This window comes from Anabas testudineus, chromosome 15 (assembly GCF_900324465.2).
Source record: "Anabas testudineus chromosome 15, fAnaTes1.2, whole genome shotgun sequence".
NCBI classification, from domain to species: domain Eukaryota; kingdom Metazoa; phylum Chordata; class Actinopteri; order Anabantiformes; family Anabantidae; genus Anabas; species Anabas testudineus.
The window spans coordinates 15,449,499-15,472,104 of record NC_046624.1 but is presented as its reverse complement, the minus strand read 5'-3'; the positions used below and the strand labels follow the sequence as shown (position 1 = coordinate 15,472,104).

At 41.5% G+C, this 22,606-nt stretch overlaps 1 protein-coding gene across 1 annotated transcript in view; it reads left to right on the top strand.

Moving 5' to 3' along the window:
* lrpprc (leucine-rich pentatricopeptide repeat containing) overlaps positions 1–22,606 on the top strand; it is a 46,643-nt gene that overhangs the window by 18,311 nt on the left and 5,726 nt on the right. Inside the window, exons 23-34 of the mRNA XM_026356885.1 lie at positions 1,635–1,842; positions 6,662–6,786; positions 8,767–8,873; positions 12,334–12,402; positions 12,531–12,621; positions 13,116–13,258; positions 14,736–14,859; positions 15,597–15,723; positions 18,127–18,215; positions 18,300–18,504; positions 19,671–19,798; positions 19,900–20,015. Of these exons, the coding sequence (XP_026212670.1) occupies positions 1,635–1,842; positions 6,662–6,786; positions 8,767–8,873; positions 12,334–12,402; positions 12,531–12,621; positions 13,116–13,258; positions 14,736–14,859; positions 15,597–15,723; positions 18,127–18,215; positions 18,300–18,504; positions 19,671–19,798; positions 19,900–20,015 (1,532 nt within the window). The remainder of the gene's footprint in view (positions 1–1,634; positions 1,843–6,661; positions 6,787–8,766; positions 8,874–12,333; positions 12,403–12,530; positions 12,622–13,115; positions 13,259–14,735; positions 14,860–15,596; positions 15,724–18,126; positions 18,216–18,299; positions 18,505–19,670; positions 19,799–19,899; positions 20,016–22,606) is intronic.

Here is a 22,606-nt window from a genome sequence, read left to right as displayed (position 1 = left end):
CACAAGGTTAGTCTGCATCCTCAGGCCTGACGAACTCTTAACAGAAACACTCGAGGCCTTAACATTAAAGCCCTCTAGGATCCATCTTTCCCTCATGCACTCTTTCAAGTGCCTGTAGATGTTTATTATTATTATTAACAGTTTCTAGTACTTTTAAATAAAACTAAACTGACACAACAGTAGAGAAATTTCCGCAGTTCCAAAATGAATTAACTGCAGAAATCTACATTGCAGTGGTGATAAACGTGCCCAGTAATGAAGGTTTGCCCCTTTTTTTTTTTTCTAAGCTTGTTAAGCCTTCATCCAGCTCACCAAAGTTATCCCTCTGACAAGCTTAAACCCCCCCTCTCTCATTGTTCTCCCTTTAACTCCCCCCCTCTGTTTAGCAATGTCTCCTCCACTGCCAGTCACCCCTACTCCACCCTTCCTCCCTATGTTTTTCCCTGTCCCATTAAATCTGTGACAGCCTTTGGTTCACATCGCCATAACAACTGGCACAGAGAGGTGGAGAGATACAGACACGAACTGAAATTAGGATGCCAAAGCACTCACCAGTTGCCCTGTCCACAGCCCACATGTGTGTCTGTGTGTTCGCAGTGGAGAGTGACACTCCTGTTTGAGTGGTTTGTTATATTATCACCATAGGTGTTTCATTAGACTTAGATTTGTTAACTTAATTTGCTTTTCTGCATTTTTGACCATGTTTGCTGCAGCTTTCTTAAACTTAAGTAGCAAAGATTGTGAAGTGAATTATAAGCAAGAAGCCCGGATTGCTTTGCAGTTTGAGGACAGGCTTCATACACATTATTCAAATATATTCTGTGTCCCTGCATCTCTCTCCTTCCTCTTGGTCATGCTGTATAGATTAGTATCTGTGGTGGAGAGCGGCTGTATCGCTATCAGCCCATTAGCAGCTGTTTAAATAGATGGTAAACACATCTTAATTACCTTACTCTGATACAACACATATACACACATACACTCGCCCACTTTTCACCATTTAGCCCCTAGTGTTGGCCAGATGGGCGCATGGCCCAGTTAAAAGCCCTCCATTACCGGCTGGACTTGACCAAACTGATCCACCCCTCAGCCCGTATACCAGGGTCTCACTGGGGCCACGGCGGGCCCTTGTTGCCACATACCTATAATTTAGCCCCCCAAGTGCTTTCCACATGGCCACAGCAAAAAGCCAGCCTCCATTGTAGGGGTCCGGTAATTGTAGTCTCGTTTAGAAAACCGCAAGTAGCAATTAGCGCAGAGTTGGCATTATACGGGGTTGGATTTGCATCCCCACTGGGTGAAAATGCTGTTTTAATATGGGTTTGTTTTCCCCACATGGAATTAGCTAAAGGGGCCTTTTATCATATTCACACACCCTACTCTTCTCTCAGCCAAGCTCTGCCCACTTCTCGCTTTCTCTCTCTTCATCTCTCTGAATTATCTCTCTTTCTCCTTGCCTTTTGTTCTTTGCCTCTGAATCACACTCAACACCGCTTCATGTGCTGATTTGAGAGTCTTGCAACCTCGTATCACCGAAGCATCACACCTGTTGAAAGTGAGGACACATTATTACTGATGTGGACAGTTCCTCGTGTAACAGTTTTTGTCTTTATGTCTCTTTCTTTCCATCACAGAGGCAGTGGAAATGCTGAAGGAGATGAAGGAGAAGGAGGTGGTGTTAAATGACTCGCATGTCGGCATGCTCTTCCACTTACTTAACTCTGTAGTGATCAAAGGTGGACCCTCTGCTGTCCAACAGCTGCAGGACACCATCTTTGCCCTCGGTCTGGCCAAGCCCTCTGCCAATCTCTGCTCACCCCTGATTACGGCATACTTGAACAGGTAAAAAGAAATTCAAAAAACACACCTTTCCTACGTAGACGCACATTCAGTGTTACAACATTTTTATATTTTATATGGTAATTTTTTTTATTTTAATGGCTAAAGTTGTCCACTAACCAGCCAACAAGCTCACTTTTGTGTCTTCATCTGCCAAATTCAGTTGCCAGGTGTGTGTATGTATGTGTGTCTGAATGAGTCACTCATCCCTCCCTATGATCATAGCTGAGGTTACATTCTGGGTCAGCGATTCAGACAGAGAGAGGATGTGGAAATTGCTCATTTATATGTGTGTGTGCGTGTGTGTATTCAGTGTTTGGTTTTGTTTGTTTGAGGATTCGCCAGCTGCAACCTCTCCCATGAGCCCCCACCCCTGATCTCCTGAAACACCCACTGCTATGCTCCAAGGTGTAAGTGTGTGTGTGGTGAGATGGCCTTCAATATAGCTTCCCACAATGCAAATATGCAAATTAATGCAGCCAAACATTGGCTGTGGGGTCACTAGTATCGCCCCACCCCTCAACTCTATTCAGTATGTGTGTGTTAGTCAGTATATATGTGTGCGTATTCTATTTGTTATAGCAGCTTTTAAGTAGATAAACTCATTAGCATGTTAATTATGTACAGAGCACTAATTGCTGGATTTACTACAGCCACGCAGTGCGCTGTTAGGGGCCCGCTGCTACACACACATGCCCTGCACATGCTTTCATACGCACAGTCTACCTCTAGCGTACATGCTGCGGCAGAGGTAGACCTTTGCAAATGACGCTTGTGCACACACCAACACATATGCTCTGATGCTCACACACACCGATGCTCCCCTGCCGCTGTTTGTTTTGCTGTAAGTCTGGTCTCTGGCACAAACAGTTTCCAGGTTCACTCGTTAATCACTGCCTCTGTGAGATTAGCAGGCTAATTTACTCTTGGGTCATCAAAAGCAGCCAAAACACAAACACGCACACACCAGCTTACTGCAGCCCTGTTCACAACTCAAGTGCCAGTTGTACTCCTACCAAATGATACTGCAGTGAACACACCCTAATGAACAGAACTGAACAAGCTAGTTGCTGGTAATCCACCATCATCTGTCCTGCTTTGTTGGTACATTTGTGTGCTTTTAGCTGGATAGTTGTCAAGGCTTGGAAATGGTCAACAAAACCGATATGCAGATAAAGTTTGTTTGACAGAGTTGTCCACTTTAACTGGACATGAGGCAGATTGTTTGGAGATTTTAGATTCGTGAAACATTAAACAGAAAAGAGATTCCTTTACTTTGCCAACTTTTATTTTAGCAGATTTCCTCCTGATGCAGTGAGGTAATGACTGAATGACTTAACTTCAGTCTTTGTTCAGGTATCTAATAACCTTGGAAATGGCTTAAAGAATAACAACAGGTTAAAAAAATCACAATTTCTGTGACTACAGCTTCACAGAATTGGGCCAGTCATGTTCATTTGAGTTTTTTCATCTCAATCACAGGACAAGAGACAGGTATGGTTGCAGTGCACTCAGTTTCATTAGAAACCCCTTAGCGTTAAAAGGCTTTTTTGGAAATAAATTGTCTCTTCTGAATGTAAAACAGATTTAACATGTACTTCCAGCCGTGGTTCAGCCAAACCTCAGGGCAGATTTGAGCACCACAACACTTGACTTCTCGTGCTCGAGTTGAATCTATATCCTTGCTCTCTCCTCTTTTTATCTTTTTATCTTCATCTTTTATGTTCGTCTCCACCTCTTCATTCCGTCAGTCGGTGGACAAACAGGCAGTCGGGAGGAGGAGGGATGGAGGGAAGTGATAAAAGAGGACAAAGCAGGCATCACTCTCGCCTTCACCCGTTTCATCGCTGCGTCAGCGCTAATGACTTAATGAACACTTCTCGGGCAGATTAGCCCTTGACAGCCCATCATATGCGCCGCCCCGTTAGCCTTCATGCCCATCCACTCAGTATTGTGTGTGCTAACCTGCTACTATGCTAACTGGCAGGCAACTCAGAGTGCCACATCCTTATGGAAGTGATTAGCGACAGGAAATGATAATGAGTCCAACAAAATGAAGAGCTGGCAGGACATGTATGATAAGACAGCATCACTGATGATAGAATAGGAGGAGGAGGGTTGAAAGCTGACAAGAGACAAGTGGCTGAGAGGAAAAATACCTCATTCACTCCCACTCGTTTCTATAATCTTGTATCTCCATACAATACTACTTCATGTATGTATACATGGAGTTTAAGAGAGGAGTCAAGGAACAAATGGTAATCCTAAATGGAAGCAGCTGGTGGGGCAAAATAGAAATGTCTAATGAGGAAAAGGAGATGTAAAAAAAAACAACAACACATAATTGTTAACATTAACTTAATTTGTAATTAGAATATTGTTTTGTTCTCACTGTTCTTTGAATCTTTGATTTGGTGAGAGTCACCTCTCCAAGTTAATGCTACTGTTGTTGAGTGTGTCTTTTGCATGTGTAAATACTGCTATATTGCAATTGTTAGTTAAAATGTTAGCTATCAATTTCATAAGGTTATAATATGTCACTTATTATGTTGACAGATTGACAAATGAACAAACATTATAAATGAAGGCAACTTTAAGACACAAGCCCACTCATGTGGTACATCATGAGAGCATTCACCTGTGTGGGTATTAGCGTGAACATTAGTAAGTGCCATTCTTCAGTAACAGTGGGCTAGTGGTGTCATGATCACGGTGTCATTTGCGTTTTGAGACACTTTGTCCTCCCCCACGCGAGGACAGTAGCTTGATAACAGGCCTGCCGATCTCCTCTGAACAAAAGACGGGGACGAAGAGGGAGAAAATAGGAGGGGAGTGAGATGAGGCAAAATGAGCTCCCTTGTCTAATCCTTCAGGTTTCCACAGAGTAAAGCGCTCGTTATTTTTTCAGGGCTTAATTGGCTGGAAAGTGGCTGACATGCAAAGTTGGGGACATTAACAGGGCTGTGCGGCGCAGTAAATGGCAACGCAAAGTGACAGTTAAATTGTACCTAGGGGAAATTATCCATCTTTCGACATCCTTAGCTCTTTTTTTGGGGTGGATCTGCGGGCGGAAAAGAGGGGGAGAGGGGAGGAAGGCACAGAGGGGATATAATTGCAACGCCAGGCCCTTTTGTGAAGGGTTGTTTTTTTTTTTTTTTTTTTTTTTAAATAAGATGTCTCATTAGGAAGGAGGGATTGTAAGTAGGTGTGGAAGAGCTTGATGGATCAATGAATGAGGTGGACAGATAGAAGTGATCCAACAAAAGTAGAGAGAGAGTTTTGAAACATCTAACGGCATGACGACAATGCGCTGGAATGGCACCGCTGTGAAAAGCCACGTGCGCCACACCACAACAGTTTTGGTAATTGCACATGAGCCACATTCTGTTAATAACAGTGTTCTGCATTTTATTTTTTTCTCGTCCTCGCCTCATTTTTGGGGAAAATTGCGTAGCCGTGTCCCCCCCCCCATCAGTCTCATTATGTCTCCGCACACTTTCTCTCATTTTCAAAAATCTCTTAGTCTCTCTTCTGTGTTGTTCAATTAGACTGTTGTGCAGTTGAACAGCCTCTTGACTGGTGCTGCTGAATAATGTTGTCCCTCTTCATTTCAATTAGCGGACCTCTTTACCTTCCAACCCTAATCACTCCATTCCTCCTCCCTTCATTGCTCTCTTCTGCTCCTGCCTCACAGAAGCTGAACTCAAGGTCGTACCATTTCCTGTTTTTTTTTGTTTTGTTTGTTTTTTTTTTTTTTTTTTTCCAGGTTGTTGGTCTTTTGGGGCATATTTCTCTTATCCTCTTGTCTAATTGATTAGAGGAGAAAACACTTGAGAAATTATACCTGTTCTCTCTCTCAATCTGTCTCTTTCTCACTCAGTTACTCTGCCCCCTACCTCCCTCATGAGTGCCCTATCTGCTTTGACCTCTGTGTGATTGACATGGTAATTACCCAATCAACAGATTGATGGCAGCGCTGTCACAATAGAGGGGATTGAAGTGGTCTCTCTCCCTCCCCATTCCCTCAGCATCTCGTTCTCTTGCTTCTTTCCCCCCATCTCTGTCTCTACTTCTCTTGTTATCACTCCATCAGGTGCACTCATCCTCTCTCTACATGCTCTTTTGTTTGTTCTTCCGCTCATGAGGGACGGGCTGAGCAAGAGGGGGGTGTTGGAGGATAGATTTAGCAAGAGAGGCATGACATGAGACGAAGGGAGCGAGCTGGTGGTAGGGGGGTCTCTAATGTTGTTGCCATATTTCTGCTAAATTGCCCAGCTGGGGGGCGAGGTCGTCAAAGGCGAATGTGAGCTGACAGCATGGAATCAAAAAGAAGATGGTGAGGAGGAAACAAGAAGGAGGAAAGGAAGCATGAGTAGAGATAAGATCAGGAGAAAAGGGAAATGAAGGTAGGTTAAAGGGAGTCAGAGAGGACAAAAGAGGAGAAAGCAAAAGTTAGAAGGTGCGAAAGGAGCTGAGCAGAGAGGGTAAAGATCAGCCGAGTCCTTTTGTCTGTTGCATTGCTTCTTCTCTAAAAGCCTGTCCAGAGAGACATTAGCCCCTCACAGACAGGTGTGTGAGAGTGTGCCTGATTGTGTGAGAATGATGTATTGGGGCCAAAAGGCTTCATCACCCACATTTGTGCTGTCATGAATTCAAAGGCCTATATTGTTGTGATGGGTCACGGTGCCTGAATAGGAGGTCACAGGGTTAACACCCCATGATACACTCTTTATTCTCTACCGGCACAACTCTGTACATGACTGATTGGACAAATCTGACATCTAACTTGCTCCCTGCTCTCTCTCCCTCTGTGTATCTGCAGTGAGGACCTGTCCGGAGCCGTAGACGCAGTACAAGAGTGTCAGAGGCTATACAAGTACCTGCCTCGCTTGCATGACATCCTTGTTGGACTGGTGGAGAAAGGAGACACTGATCTGCTGCAGAAAGGTTACACATTTGCCAGTCAAGCTTGCAGTCTTTGTCACCGAGTCATGTTTGACATGTCTTTCTGATTTATTAGTCCTTGCTTTTGAAAGTTTTAATTATTAACTCATTTAGTTTATCAGATAGAAAGTACAGCAAAAATTAGCATTTACTGATTCCAATTTCATAACCAGTTAAGATCATTAAAAAAAAAGTGTCTGTACTCAGGTCTCTTCATCCAAACGTAGCTTTTTAAATCGATTTCTACATCTGTTTCTAATATTTTTGGCCTTTTCTAAACATTTTGTAAGAAAGTTGGTAATAAAGACATAACAGCAATTTGCAGGACTAATAAATGGAAGATGACTCGCTACACAGATCCTGGTGGGGTGACGTAAACCTTAAGCTACCAGGAGCTATGATATTAAAAAATGCACCAATGTCACAACCTGTTAAAGGGTTATAATGAACAAGTGGCTCCATTTAAGCTCAGAATTGCAGTACACACTGGTTCTTGTGGTTATAATTGTTTTCACTCCAGCTCAGCTTGATCAGACTTTGTGTGTATATTGGCTGACTCTAACCTTCTATTATTTATGTGTGTGGGGGCTAAACCAAAGTGCTCATGCAGTGTTTGCAATAAACACACACATAAAAAGCTCCAACAATTCCAAGAGTGTGTAAGAGTACCAGAGAGTGAGAGAGGTTCACACTGAGGTCATGGTGAAGCACGTCGGCCAGTCACATTTTGAATAGTTTCCCTGTAGGTCGACCACATACAGCATTGACAAAGTTCGATATACCACAAGGGCAAGTGGCTCTGAAGTGTGTAAAGGTTGAAACCGTGCAGTGGAGCGCCTCTTCACCTTCTTCCCTCCCCTTTCACCCACTCCCTCATCCACATTTTCCTCCCACCCTCATCTCTGATCCCCCACAAAAGGTGAAAGATCCTCATTCAGTCACTTCATTCTCAAAAAAAAAAACAAAATGACGTTTTTAACAATTGTTCGAAAGAGGCCAAAGAGCAACCAGTACCCACCAGTGGATCTCGAAATAACAAAGTATAGTTTCATACTCCCTCATATAAAGCAAGAAAGAGACGATTTGTGACATAAACCTTGAGTCACACTCGACCTGATGACATTGTGACTGTGTGGTATACTTCGCCTTGCTCCTACACACACAGCCTGAAAATCCACCTTTAAAATACACCATCTGAAATAAAAGCAGAAATATGCTGGCACAATCAGAAGTGCAGACTTCCATCTGACTGGCCTTCAGTGATCCAGAACACACTAAAAGCATGACATGTGTTTTCAAAAGACCTTGACACGTGTCTGACCTTGATTTAAGTTCAAGCATCAACAGAAGAATAGAATGTAAGGGTTCCTGCATCTGTAGCAGCTATTGAACTCTAGAACAGCTAATCAAACATGCTCCAGATGTAGAAATGTCTACAGGAACCTCTGACTAGTACTGGTAATGAGCTGATGTGGTTCAGTCTTTTACAGCTTTAAAGTAAAAATACTTCCCAAACTTAGTCCTGCTGGTCTGAAACTTGTCTTCATTAGATCTGTTTTAGCCCAAAATGCAAAATCACACCTTATTGTTCTGTTGAATTTAAATGACAGCAAGTAAAAGGAGAGGTATTGTTCCTCGTTCCTGCTCTTTGCTGAACATGCAGGCCAGTTTATTTCCTGTGTGTGTGTTTGTGTGGTACCTGTCCTGAAGCTGTTGGACAGAGATAGTACGTAACGCTGAGCAGAGCGCTTTAGCAAGTTTACCAGGAGAGCTTAGGCTTTCATTCGGGAGTTGTGTTTGTTTGAGAGCAGGCTTGATATGGCTGCTTTGTGCCTGGGACATTGTGCCAAAAAATTGAATCAGGAAGAAGGGATGAAGAGTGTTTTGTATTTGTTCACCTTCCAGCCACTTTTTATTCATGACCTTTCTCTGCTCTGTTTCCCCACCTGTCTGTCTGTCTCTCTTTCTGTCTTGCTTCTTCAGCCATTGACTTTGTGAGTCAAGAGCGAGGGGAGATGACCATGCTGTATGATCTGTTCTTTGCATTCCTGCAGACAGGCCGCTACCGTGAGGCTCGTAAGATCATTGAGGTAAACGCACACAAAGGTTGTTTTATGATGCTGCTTCTTTGTGGAAATAATTTATACAAGTTGTCACAGAATGAATTAACTTTTTTTTATTAAACCATGTAGTTGATCACTGTTGTTTAATCACTTTAAACAAAGTTAACATCAGCCACTTGGTATCTTGACTATACAAACTGCATTGAAAAGAGTGAGGTACCATAAAGTTGACACGAACATTTAAAAACTTAAATTTGACCAGATCTTTCCAACATTTCACCACATTTCCAATAATAACCAACTATAATTTATGTTTTGTCTTAGTGGTATTACAATGAGGTGGAATAATTTGGGGGAGAACAGATTTTACAAATAAAAGGATGACTGATGATTTAATGAACTGAAATAATAATTTCTAAAGATGAACAGTAATTTCACAGGTGTGGAAACTCATGCATGAAAGAAAAGAGTGGTATTTGTGTGTGACTTTCCTGGTTATAGCTGGTTTGGTAAAATCTGACCAATTGCCCCAAAATAAAATTTAGTGCCCAGTGTTATATCAGAATTTAACATGAGGTTTGTTGTTCTACTTCTGCTTCATGGTAATAACTACGTGGGAGAATAGATGCTTTGTTTGAGTCATGTGCGGGTTGTTGTGCCTTGTTGTGTCAGATTTCATCAGAAAATGTGATTTTCAATCTAAATAAAACATCTCCACATTTGTCATGACCCACGGAGGACACGCAGGATGGAATTGTCAAACTCTTGTTGTCATTGTTGTTCATCTGACCTGAATATTTTATGAATATTTATATCTTTGTCATTTTTGGTCCTGCGATAAGCCGTGTAGATTAGTGTGAGGAAAAAGAAAGAGGCGAAGCGAATGGATAAGAAGCGATTTTCACATGGATAAAACGGACCGCCGGTCAGGGACTGGATAGCAGGACAGAGAGATTGATAAATAAGCGAACAGAGGGATGAGCCTTACATCAGAGGAAGGGAAACAAAGCCATTATGTTGTCGGATCAGGATGAGAACGAAACTGTGGGGGGAAAAAATACCTTAACTCCCTCGCACTGATGCTTCTCTCTCTCGTGTTCTGGTGTGCTTTAAAAGAAGGATTTGTCCCTCTTGAGGATTTCCAAAACCTCTTAAATATTATTGACATGTTGTTATTGTGGCTCTCATTCCCCTTCTGTTAGATTGTGTGACTGTTATCCTACTTATAACAGAGAGTCAGCTCCATGCCAGTTGTGTGTGAGATTGGTGATGCCTTAAAAATAAATGACAAAAGCTTGGCCATCTGGTTGACTGGTTTGACGTGGACACAGGTATTTAAATAGTAGCCAGACACCTTTTAAAATGAACATACAACTGTTGTTTTCCACATACACTGCGTAGATGATTATATCGAAGTCAAACAGAAATTTCACTTCTGAACTGCCACTTATTATACTTGCATGACGGTGTAGTGCTGAGGTGATAGAACTACAATAAAGTCATATCTATCACTCAGATATACACACACGCTCAAACACACATAATACTTTTTTTCCCCTCTGTGAGAGCGTCAAGTGGCAGTCCAGAGTGGTGTCTCTCTTTAGGCTGTGTTTGGTATAATTGGCAGCTGATTAATCACAGCTAATTAAATGTAATGATAGAGAAAGGTGGCCAATTTTGTGCTGAATGGTCATGGTTAGGTAGAGAATTGTCAGGTGGCCGGGCCTATTATTGTGGCATGATCAAGGTTAGGTAGTATTGCTAAAGAGTGGTAAGCCATTATGTATTTTTGTGTTAGGGAGAGGTGGACTAAGTGGCCAGGTGATTAGTGGAATTAGAACATTAGGAACTGAGATGGAGAGGGTTTGTTAAGTGGAGATGAGAGGAGGTCAGTTTTATCTTTTTCTTTTTGTATACACAAACGTAAGAGCAAGAGAGGAACCTGTGAAGATATTAACGCCTCTAAAGGCTGCACATCACTCTTTAAGTCTTTAAGAGCCAATTGAAGGGACTCTTGTTTGAGGATTGTCTTGATAATTTGACCTGGTTGGTATTTTTCCATTATTGCTTTTTTTTTTAAACTGAGAGCTTCTGTGTTTCTTCTTCTTCTTTTTTTTAATGTTTGTTTCTACTTTGTTTTCTTTTGATCCACCCGTGCATGTGCCTTCTTATTTCAGAGGATTTTGCTTTTGGCCCAGATTAGGGAGATTTGTCTTGATGGATTCAAAATCCCAAACATATTTGTCTTTGTGTGTGTGTGTGTGTGTGTGTGTGTATTTGCGAGTAGATGTGCGAAGGCTGCTTTGAGCCCGCAAGACTTTACCAAGTAAAAGGAATCTGAGGCAAAAAGATGGAGCACTTGCACTGGGCCTTAGTCTCTAAGAAGATTAGACAGACTGAGAGAGAGTGAGTGCAACACATTTTAATTTGTCCCTTTGGCTGGTTGGGTAAGAACATAATGCCTTTGCCTGGGACGGATGGAGGGATGGAGGGATGGAGAGGCAGGGGAAAAGGCTGAGGAAGAGCACTGGAGATTTGGAGGAAGAGGGAGGGATTGGGAGAAGTGGGGATTGAATGACGGCAGTGAGGGATGGTTAAAGAAAGGGATGAAGTTCATCTTTTCCCCGAGTTTCCCTCCCTCTCACGGTATGATGGGCTCCCATCAAAGGGGCCAGCGGGGATTGAGCGCTGTTGATCCCCGGTTCAGATTAACTTCCTGGCAGATCATTATTTATTTATTTAATTTTTTTCTCAGCCAGATTACCAGGAAGAGAGGAAGGGTGAGGTTTCTCAATCCTAGTCTGCCCTCAAGAGACAGATGAAATTCTGATCACTGTTATTCCATGTTAATAATCATCTAGTCCTTCCACATATCAGGCTAAATCTTAGTTACATGAGCCAGCAGATCAATCTATGTCAGCCCTTGTTTGACAGCCCACACACTTAGTGTTTGTCTAACTGCATCACTGGTGTCCTAAAAGTACGACAAATCTCCAAAAAATTGAAGACTATACAGGGATATAGTTTCGTTTTAAACCCCAGTTGTTATTATTTGTTGTATTTTTTAAACCTGCTTAGAGATCTTTTAATATCCAGTATCAAGAGAAAGAATAATAACTCCTGCTACACTGATCATATGAGCATCAGACTTGATTTCTCTCTATATGAATTATTGTATGAGGCTTCGATAGACAATAGTTGAAATACAAGATGTAATGTTTTAATTGTTGTTGTTGCTTGATTGGCTTTGCTTGGAATTATTATTGCATATTTAAAGTATATGTCACTGACCTGTCGCACACTAATAGACAAGAATGTTGCTTCTAACATTTATAGGTTAAAAAGATCGTTTTTATTTCAACAGGGATCCTGTTTTCATGAACTCGCTGTCATTTCATGCTGTGATAATTGTATGAGTTACTTAGATTGACTTACATTCTGTCTTTAATTCACTTTATCATCTTGTTTCTGTTTTATTTTTTTGTAGACCCCCGGGCTGAGGGCAAAGCCTGGACGCCTGCAGTGGTTTGCAGAGAAATGCATATTTGCCAACCAGGTAACACCCACACTCGTACAAAAACAGGCCGCACACTTCAAGACCACAGAGAAGAGGAAAAAAGAGAAGTGCAAGTACAGAAATTACAGCTTATAATGTACTGTATACTGTTGCATTTGTGTGCATAGATGGAGACCTTGGAGCAGATGGTGGACATGACAGCCAAGTTGTTTGAGTGTGACAGAGATGAGCTGTACAGCTACATCCTCCGTCTCTGCAGTAAGTCTTTCTATCACCTGGCTGTTGTTTGATTTTGTTTCTGTGTGTGTTTCATCTTCTATTTATCCCTGGGATCCTCTGCTGTTAGGTTGACTAGGGTTAGGGTTAGAATTTCCTCTGTGACAGTAGGGGGTTAGGGAATGCTTTATGTCAATGTGGTGTGATTGCTGCAGTAGGGCTGAGGAAATAACAGTTGTGATTGAAGTGTTAAATCTGATTGTCAACCCATTACCCCCACCTCCCTGCTCACACACACACACCAACACACCACTAGTTAGTGTGTTTCGTAAATTACAGCATAGTTCAGAGTCGGTCAGTTGATAAGATTAGTGCTTTGATTGCTCTCTCACAGCATGGAGCAGCGTTTGTCAGAAATGTCTCTACGATGCAAGATGCGTGTTGAGCTGAAACCACATACACCTGTGTCTCACGGCTTTCATAACAAATGACACCTTTATCCAATGTCTTCACTTTGTTTTCTTGTTGTTCTTTAGAGGAGACAAACGACTGGAAGAAGGCAGAAGCAGTGTGGATGAAAATGCAGGAGGAGAACGTCATTCCCAGGGAGAGGACGCTGCGTTTGCTGGCCTCCATCCTGAGGAGTAATGGCCAGGAGGTGCCCTTTGAGGAGCCTGAGGTAAAATCCCCATGTGCATCCCAGTAATGCTCATTAAATAGATCTGTTATTCAGAAGAATAATTGCCAGGATGCACCTGAGGGGGGAAGGAGCAGAGAAGATTTATCTGAAAGCAACAGACAGGAGATTCCCAAGAGCTCTTTAGGACAGAAAGTGTCAAACAAAACACACAACTGTGCAGCGCCGATGATTAAACACATATTACTATCGTTTATAAATATTTCTGTCCCTAAATCCTGAGGACACAGATTGGGTGCTACCGCCCCACAGCAGTGATGGGTGGGATGTAGTTTATAAAAGGTATCGAGCTGAAATACAAATATTAAAAATTTCCAGCTTCTCAAATGAGAGGATTTGCAGTTTTAAACTTTTCACTGAAAAATCTTTTATGAACTTTTATTGAGCTTTTCCATTAAAAAAGAATTTCTAAATAATATTTTATGACAGTCTCTACTAATATTCAGATCACTGACTACTAGTCTTGTGTAAAACTATATTGTCCTATATTAAAAGAATGCTGCATTGGAGCCATATAGAGGCATTAAGTTTTTTGCATATGGAAAAAAACTGCAAGTTCATTTTAAATGTCTGAATAAAAACCATTACTTACTTACTGAATAGATTAAAGAGCCAGCTGAACCCCAACCTATGATCACAGGAACTAACCCAAAAAACCCCTGAAGACTCTTATCAGCTGCTGTACAACCCCCTCTGCCCCCACCCTGCTCTACTTTAAGCTTCTGTTCATTACATACAGAGCAAACAGGATTGAAGCTCTGATCTGAAGTGTGGTCAATCAGACCAGCTGACTGGTGAAAGGAATTACAGCTTGATCTGTCTGTAAATCTGTAATGCCAGACTAATTTAGCCAGCAGCTAAATGTCACCATATGGCTGCCGCTGGACGTTACTTATACGCTATATGGGCGTGCGTTTGACTGATTTTGACTGATGAAATAAATTAAAGAGAATCAGAACATTTAATTACATTAGAGCACAGTCAAATGTTTTTTATTTCTCTCTGCTTCTCTCTGTTGCTTCAGTTGTTCTCTCTGCGATTTTCCAGCTGTAGTTTGCACATATAAGCGTGCTCCGATGGCCCGAAGCGTGATGAGACAGGAAGTGATTGCTGTTGCCTAGAGCCATGAACTTAGTGACCCCAGGGGCTCTTGAGTTGACACCCATCCTCCGACGCACGCACACACACTTTTCTTTTGCCCCTGGGGTGGCAGACCTAATTTGCCCCTAGCCAATACAGCTTAACCCCCTCCCCCTGACTACTACATGGGTGAATGAGCATTAAGGAACCCTGCCCTGCCTGCCCAGCGTTATTACACGGACACACAGACACGCACACCAAGTCGTTGCTGTCACACAGTTGAACACGTATACGGTCTTAAAGGCTGGATGTAAATGTTTTGATGTGAACATCCGACTGAGTTGTATCGCTGTTGTCTGTGTGCGTGTGTCATTTACAGACCTGGTATGAACAAGTTGTGACAACAGAGCAGGTGGAGCCAGCAACAACCTTCACCCCAGCTGGAAATATAACTGATCTCCAGAACCGTCTGTTGACCTTGTGTAAGAAGGATAAAACCAAAGGTAAGCAACAGGAGGCCCCTGTATTCGGTGTCCCACATGACATGGAGCTGAATTTAATCAGCTTCAGTATTTAAACCATCTGAAGTGTGTAAAGTATAGAAACAATCATGATTTATCAGTGTGATGTGATTGTTTGTGACCGAAACAACATATGAATGAGAATTACGGCAACAGGAAATGAGTCTGGTTTCCTTAAACACCAAGATTACACAATACACTGTAGAACAGATGGAGAGCATAAGTGACTAAGACAGGCAAAATACACATTTTTAAACACGATGCATACTAAATTTCAGTATTGTTCTGAATTGCAACATGGTGTTTAACTCTTGTTCCAAACTGCCTCATTAGAAATACAGTGAGATGAACATAAAATCTCAAATAATTAAATAGGAGGATGTTGACCTGTCTTTTCCATGATGCACTTTATAAGGTTGTACTTATACTTATTTCATGGTTGGATTTTTGATTCAAAAAATAAAAATAAAAAAATGTTAGCATTGATGGCGCTTCAGGTTCTTAAACTACCCATTGACAGTCAGGTGTCATCTGCTGCTGGAAGAACCGAATGTAATTCTGGTCTTATTGAAGTGAAATGAAGATTTTAAGACCATGTTTCACCACTTTATCTGTCTTTGTGAAGGCAGATTACTCTATTAATCCTATAATATGAAGATTATCTTAAATTCTGCTTTTCTCCATCATGTCCAACCTCTTATTTTTTTATTTCCCTGCAGCGGCCTACGGGATGCTGAAGGATGCTCATGAAAAGGGTGTGGCTGTAAGCGCTGGCACTTATGACCATCTGATCCGCTCCCTGTTGGCTGAAGGATCTATAGATGCTGCCATGGCAGTCAAAGACATGTAAGTGTCTGCGGCTGCATATGACACAGTCGTATAAAAAACAGAACTGTTTATTCAACATTGCAGTACAGCACTAAACAGAATATGTAAGTTGAATCATTATAACCAGGTTCTCAGGTTTGGCTCACGTCCCAATGCTATTTATATAAAATTAATGACAAAACAAATAAAAAACTTTAATATATAAGAGAAAGTCCAGAAATATCCACCCACACAGCAGTTTATCATGGTTCTAACATAAAAACTGACAAATCCAACATGTAGTGTGGTTAATGCTCTGCTACTTTCCTCGTCTCCTCAGTCTGTGGCACCGGGTCACCTCAGGTTAAAACTATATCTCCTCAGTAGACATGAGGATTATAAACCGTCCTGCTAAACATGAACAGTTGTTCCTACTAAGCCTCAAACGCACACACAGATTAATTTTGGTTTTCTGGGAAGCGGGTGACTTTGCAGAAAAACATCAATCTTATTCCAATTAGTAATGTATCATGTGTTGTTGTGTTACGGGGCCATATCAGGGCTTGAGCCTGAAGACAAATGAATGGACAGACAGAGGTATTAGACATCTGGCTTTAGTTCAACACTGATCTTCTCGGCTCTGTTTGTCTTTGAGGTAATCTCCTCCTTTTGTCACTTTCTCTGTGCAGACGGTTTAAAACAGATAATATAACAATGTGATTCGCTGAAAGAAGAGATGCAGTGACTAATTTGTAAAGAAAGGAAGACATCTATTACACTATCAGTCTCTCGACATGGTTCACTCTGTTATGTTAGGAAGAATAATCATATCAATTTTAGACCCATGTTTCAACAAGAGCAAAGCAATACAAGTGATAACCCATCTCCAGCCTCTGTTTAAATTGGTTTATAGCATCCCTGCCTGGATAAAAGCTTAGTTTATCTGCACTCTAAATGAGAAGTGAAATGAGATGAGAGCAGAGTCTGACAAAGATGGAAATGGGGAGGAAAGGAAGGAAGGAGGAGTGAGCGAGGGGAGGAGAGCTAGATTTAATCACATATGAGGTTAATGAAGACGCTATAGGCATTAATTCTTAGTGTGTGTGTGTTTGTTTTGGGGTAATCTGTACTGAATTGAGCAGTTGGGTGCTTATGGTGAGATTAAGGGATTGGCAGAGAGTGATGATGATGAGAGAGAGGAAGAGGTTGATGATGGAATCATTGGCTAAAGCACAATACCCCTAGAAGGAGAAGGCGAGAGGGAGCAGCGTGTGTGTGTGTGTGTTGGGAAAAGGTGAGTGAGCGACAGCCTGTAGAGATTTCCTCCCACCCGATAAGAATAATTCTGACCCCACTCCCCCACCGCTCAGTCTCCACAGCAATCTGCCGGCGACCCGGTTACTGCTCCAATCTCTGCCGTGACCCTGTCACAGCGGCTGCCGGATGCCGCTTGGCCTGGTGTCGCTGTGGTGATAGGGATTGCTGCCCTGATGCTCAATTGAGCGGACGGATTAATCGGGTTGCAGGGCTATAATAATAAATAAATAAATAAATGGACGGGAGCTTGATTGAGGTTTTAGTGGCAAAGGAAAGAAAAAGAGGAGGCCAAACAGGGACATCAAATAGACAGAGGCGAAGGGAGGAAAAGTGGAGAGGAAGAAGTGATGAAGACACAGATACAAACAGAGCTCAGCAGGAAAGATCCTCATATATACAGTGACATCAACCCACTGCTTGATGTGTGTATTATTTTCAGGGTCACAGTAGTCACTTTACAATCATGTCAGTCATGTTTGTTCCCATTGTCCTGTCTCTGTGCTTTTCTAAATACGATGCCTCATAGTGGACAAGTGCCGAATTTTAAGACAAAGACTTGTGATATTATCTCAGTCCTCACAGATTATAGATATTTGCTTTTAGTGGTGCCGTGTCGGCTTTAAAGTTAAAACTAATGGATGTGGAGCCCACACTGGTAAGAAGTTATTTGTAATTTCTGTTTTTGTAGAAACGGCCCAACCTACATGGGATTACATGACACACAATCATAAAGACTTTGGCAGTTGACATGCTGCAAAACATTTTCATACACAAACAGAAGAGAGATATAGAACTTAAGCTGTAGGCTGCAAAACAATAGAGTGATGATATTTAATAAATAATACTCTAACTGTTTAGATGGGAAACAAAACAAGTTTGGGATGTATGTTTTTGACTTAGTTTAGACAATTAAATGCAAATAAAAATCTCATAATGACATAATGCAAAACTCCTATAAATATGAGATTATAATCATTTTATATTAACCCTTTATTTGTAACTTTACCGATATATTTGCCAGGAAGCAGCCTCAATATGCACAATGTGGCCTTTTCTCTGTGTGTGTATGTGGACATAACATAATGACATAAATAACAAAGAACATATTTTCTCTGTCTGCCTCAGTGCTGCGTCTCATATGCCAGGCTTCAGGCTGAGCAATAATGCCAACAGTTTACTCATCATTACACTCAGCAAGAAAGACGAGGCCAAAGGTAAGAAACAGACCTGCACAGTCAACACAGATAGACATGTACTCCCTTCGTACACTCAGACTCACTTCATCCACTTCTCCACAGATGCTCTCGAAAACCTGAAGTCTATGCTGCAGGCGCAAAATGTGCCCTCGAAGCTCACCATCATCAGATTGGTTCAGGCCCTGGGTAGGAAAGGTGACGTGGCAGCCATCAATGAAGTGCAGTCCCTGGTGGCGGGTCTTGGCACGAACCTCAACCTGTCGAACATGCTGTTTATTAACAACACGGCCTTGGCACACATCAAAAGGTACGATCGTCTGACTGCAGTGACTCGAGACTTGCAGAAACTTAAAATCTGTAGTGTAACGAAGTTATCACATCATCTCTAACTCGAATCTTTACAGAAACATACCAGCCATGTACAGTCATTTGGAGTGTGTACACAAACACAGGTTTACACACTCAAGTAAAATTCATAGTGCGAGTGGGGCGTTGAGTGCAAACAGGAAATGCAGACGTAATAGGATTATTTATGCATTCCTTTTAGTGTCATGAAAACACCCATCCTCCCCTGCAGCCACGTCACATCTCAAACAACAGGGAACAAAATATAAAACACATTGTGCATCAAACTTTCATCACGCTACTTATTGCATTAGCACTGTCCCCCAGCTCGAGCGGCAGTGTCCCCATGCCAACTCGGGGGGACAGCAGGAAGTGAAGAGTAGCTCGACGGCCTCACGCCTGATTGGCCGTCGCAGCACGGGCCTGTCGGTTTGAACCCTGACCTGTGGGAGCAGCGCGCTGAGCAGCTCTGACACGTGTGTCCCCGCTGTATTTGAGTCAAGCTGACTGGTTAAGAGCCGGGGCGGAAAAGCAAGCAGGTCCGGAAAGCGGAGCACCACATTTAGAGGGGCCCCCTGCTGAATTATTCAGACGGTTCCAGTCGTAACAATCAGCGCTGATATGTTCTCCCACCTCTGGACACACACACACACACACTCTGTATGTTAAATATTCATTACTACTGGTGACGGCAGGAAAGGAGCAGGGAGCGTAAAGTGTTAGCAGCGAACTCGGGTTGCCAGATTGGGTTGTTTTAGATTTGTAGTGCTTTAGTGTGCGGCCTTTGGTTGTGGCGACATCAGCAGAAAAACACTTCACTATATAAGTGAGCATTAAAGGAAGAATGTGCACTCAGTCGAGGGGCTGTACAGCACAACAAAGTAACCAATATCATTTTTAATATTAAATTAAAGGGGAAAAATCGCATGTGAAGCAGATTTAAATACTTCTATGAATATGCAGTATTTTACATGAATGTACTAAATTTAATTATGGTTTATCTAATTACTGAACTGTTTCCCTCTCAGAAATCGTAGTTTCATGGTTTCTTATAATTTATCAGTTTAAAGATTTAGTGTAGTTTTGAACAATCATAACATGACCTTTTGTTCCCTCTACCCTCTTCAGTGGTGATGTGGACTCGGCAGTAGAGTTGTTGAAGGACGTCTACACCAGTCCAGACAGCAAAAGTCCCAGTATGTCTTTCGTCTTCAGAAGGATCATAGAAGAAGCTAATGACACAGCCTTAGATAAGTGTAAGAGACACACTCAATCCATACATGTACATACAGAGAAATACGAAACACAAGACTAGATGAGTGTAACAATGATGCAAAATGTGCATGTTGTCTTTCAGTGAGTGCTATGGCAGAGCAGCTAGCCAACCACTTTGCCTTCTACAGACCAGTTTTAGACCTCTTTCTGCAGCTGCTGGATAACGACAAAGTCGAGGACGCCAAGTTGTTGCTGGCTGTGAGTATGAGTGTGTGCGTGTGCCCAAAAGCTGCAGGTCTAGGAGCCAAGACATTTATTTGTGAAATACAGTGGCAAGAAAAAGTATGTGAACCTGCATTAGTTTGTCATAAAATGTGATCTGATCTTCATCTAAGTAAAGAATATTGACAAATATAATGTGACTAAAATAATAACACAAAAATCCAGATCTTTCATGTCTTTATTGAGAACAACCATAGTAGCCTCATAGTGCTAGTGGAAAAAGTATGTGCAGCGATGTTTTTTTTTGTCAGCAGCAGCTTCCTTCGTGGTGTCCTGCCATAGACACCCTGTTTGTTTCATATTTTATCTCCTGTAGACTCATGAACACAGATGTTAACCATTTCAAACGATGCCTTCAAATCTTTGTCTGTCACTCTGGTTGTTTCTTTACCTCATTATTGAGTGTTCATTGTGCTCTTAGGGTCATTTTGACTGGCCGCCCACTCCTTGGTAGAGTAGCCACAGTCCTAAAGTGTCTCCATTTGTAGATTGATTGCCTTTGACATCTTTCCAGCTTTTTGTTAATCAACAATTCTTCATCGTAAATCCTCTGAAGGCTTCCACTTGTGCTGAGCAAACTAAAAAAGTTTAAATAGTTTTTGTCAGTCGAAGTAGTTCTACTCCTACACCTTTATTCCATGTGTTCACATACTTTTTCCACTAGCACTATGAGGTTTTTGTGGTTGTTCTCAATATTGTTTGTGTTAATATTTTAGGCACATTATATTTGTTAATACTTTTGACTTAGATGAAGATCAGATTATTCCAAAAGGTTCACATACCTTTTTTTTCTTGCCACTATATCACTGATGAATATTTAGATTTGTTCCAGTCCACATTGGATGAGATGAGATACACTTTATCAGTATTGAAGTGAAATTCATGCCACTGGATACAGATACATCTCTTGCTGCTCTTGCTATTTTCCCTTCATCATTATTTAAACATCAAGTGAGGAAATCTATGATTTTCAGGTCAGACCTTCTCATCACACATGGGGTTATATTACTTTACCATTTAGCCTTTGTGAAAAGAAGAGAAGCCATAACAGTAGTATGAAAAAACTAAAGTATGAGAGAAAACTATGAGGAAACTGCATCTGAATGAACCACAAATCAGAAAGATGAACTCTCTCTCCATCAAAAACAACAAACTGCGACGGTACAGTTAAACATGGTTCTGAGTTTCAGGCTCTACACCTGTGCTGCTGATTCCTCTTGATTCTGCACACCGTGATGAAAGCTCTCTGAAATGTCAGTAGTTTTTTTTTCTCCTTATGACCACTTTAAATAAATTTTAAATCATTTGGAGCATTTTCTCTCCATTTGAGTGTCTTGCACTCGGCTACATTTTAAATTGCTACAGCAAAGTAATTAAAATCTGCAAAAGGAAGAAAAAAACAAGTCAACACGGGACCTGGTGATGAGTTTAGTTCATCACAGCTCCCTGATGGGTTCGTTCTGTTGTCAAACCCTAGAGATGGCAAAGACTGACTAATTTATCCTGCCTCACATTTATGTCGAGAAATGCCTGCCCACGATGCACCACGGACGGAGTGTCGTGGTCTGGAATTGGCCTCTACTGCTTCATTTATTTAACACAGGTCGTACATTACAGCTCAGTGATTTTGCATTGAGCCTGGGGACGTGAATATGTTGAAGCTAGATGGATGAGAGACAGCAAGAAGGATGAAGAGAACGAGGCAGTAAAAGAGATACTCGGAGAGAGACAGGAGACGTCTGTCTAGAGCTCATAGTAATATAGGGATGTTACTCACCACTATTATTAAAATATCATAAATCATAATTGTATAGCAAAAAATTGTAAATCTAATAAAAAGCATTTTGAGGGCTCAACAGTGAAAATATAACTGAACAGCAGTGAATTTATAGCATCAGGTTACTGGAATATACAGTAAAACATCGAGTGGATTTCCAAACTCTCTCTCACACACACACTCTTCTATTACTACAATAACGTAATGGTCGTGTGTGTCCCCTCTGCGCCACTTTAACAGCGAGTGAAACTGAACGATGCAGAGAAATGAAAACATCTGTTGATGCCCTCAGACAGAGAGACATGTGAGACGTGTCTGCTCATCTGTCCCTGACATCTTGAGTGACTATCCCTCAATCTTTAAACAGGGATGTCTGTCTAGCATACATGTTAATGAACAGATACATTACTCAGTGCAACTCTCATCTTCATCAATATTTAAATACAAACAATGAACTACATGATTTTAAAGCTGTAACGAGCTTTTTAAATCATTTTTTTTTGTCACTTTTCTGTCTAGGAGGTAGTTTTTCAGATGCATTTACCTAAATACATGTTTTTAAGCTATTTGTGCTCAAATGTTTCTCTGACTTTACTAAAAATATCGTTACATTGGACATAAGACATCTGAATCTGTCTTTTTGAACTTGGTGCAATTTCTCACTTTGTTTATGTTAACCTAACAGTAAATGTACTAATGAAATTGATTAATTACACCCGTTAGTTAAAACCAGACCAACCATTGAATGGTGCTCCATTACTGCAGTTATGTTCACTGGTGAATTTGGAGC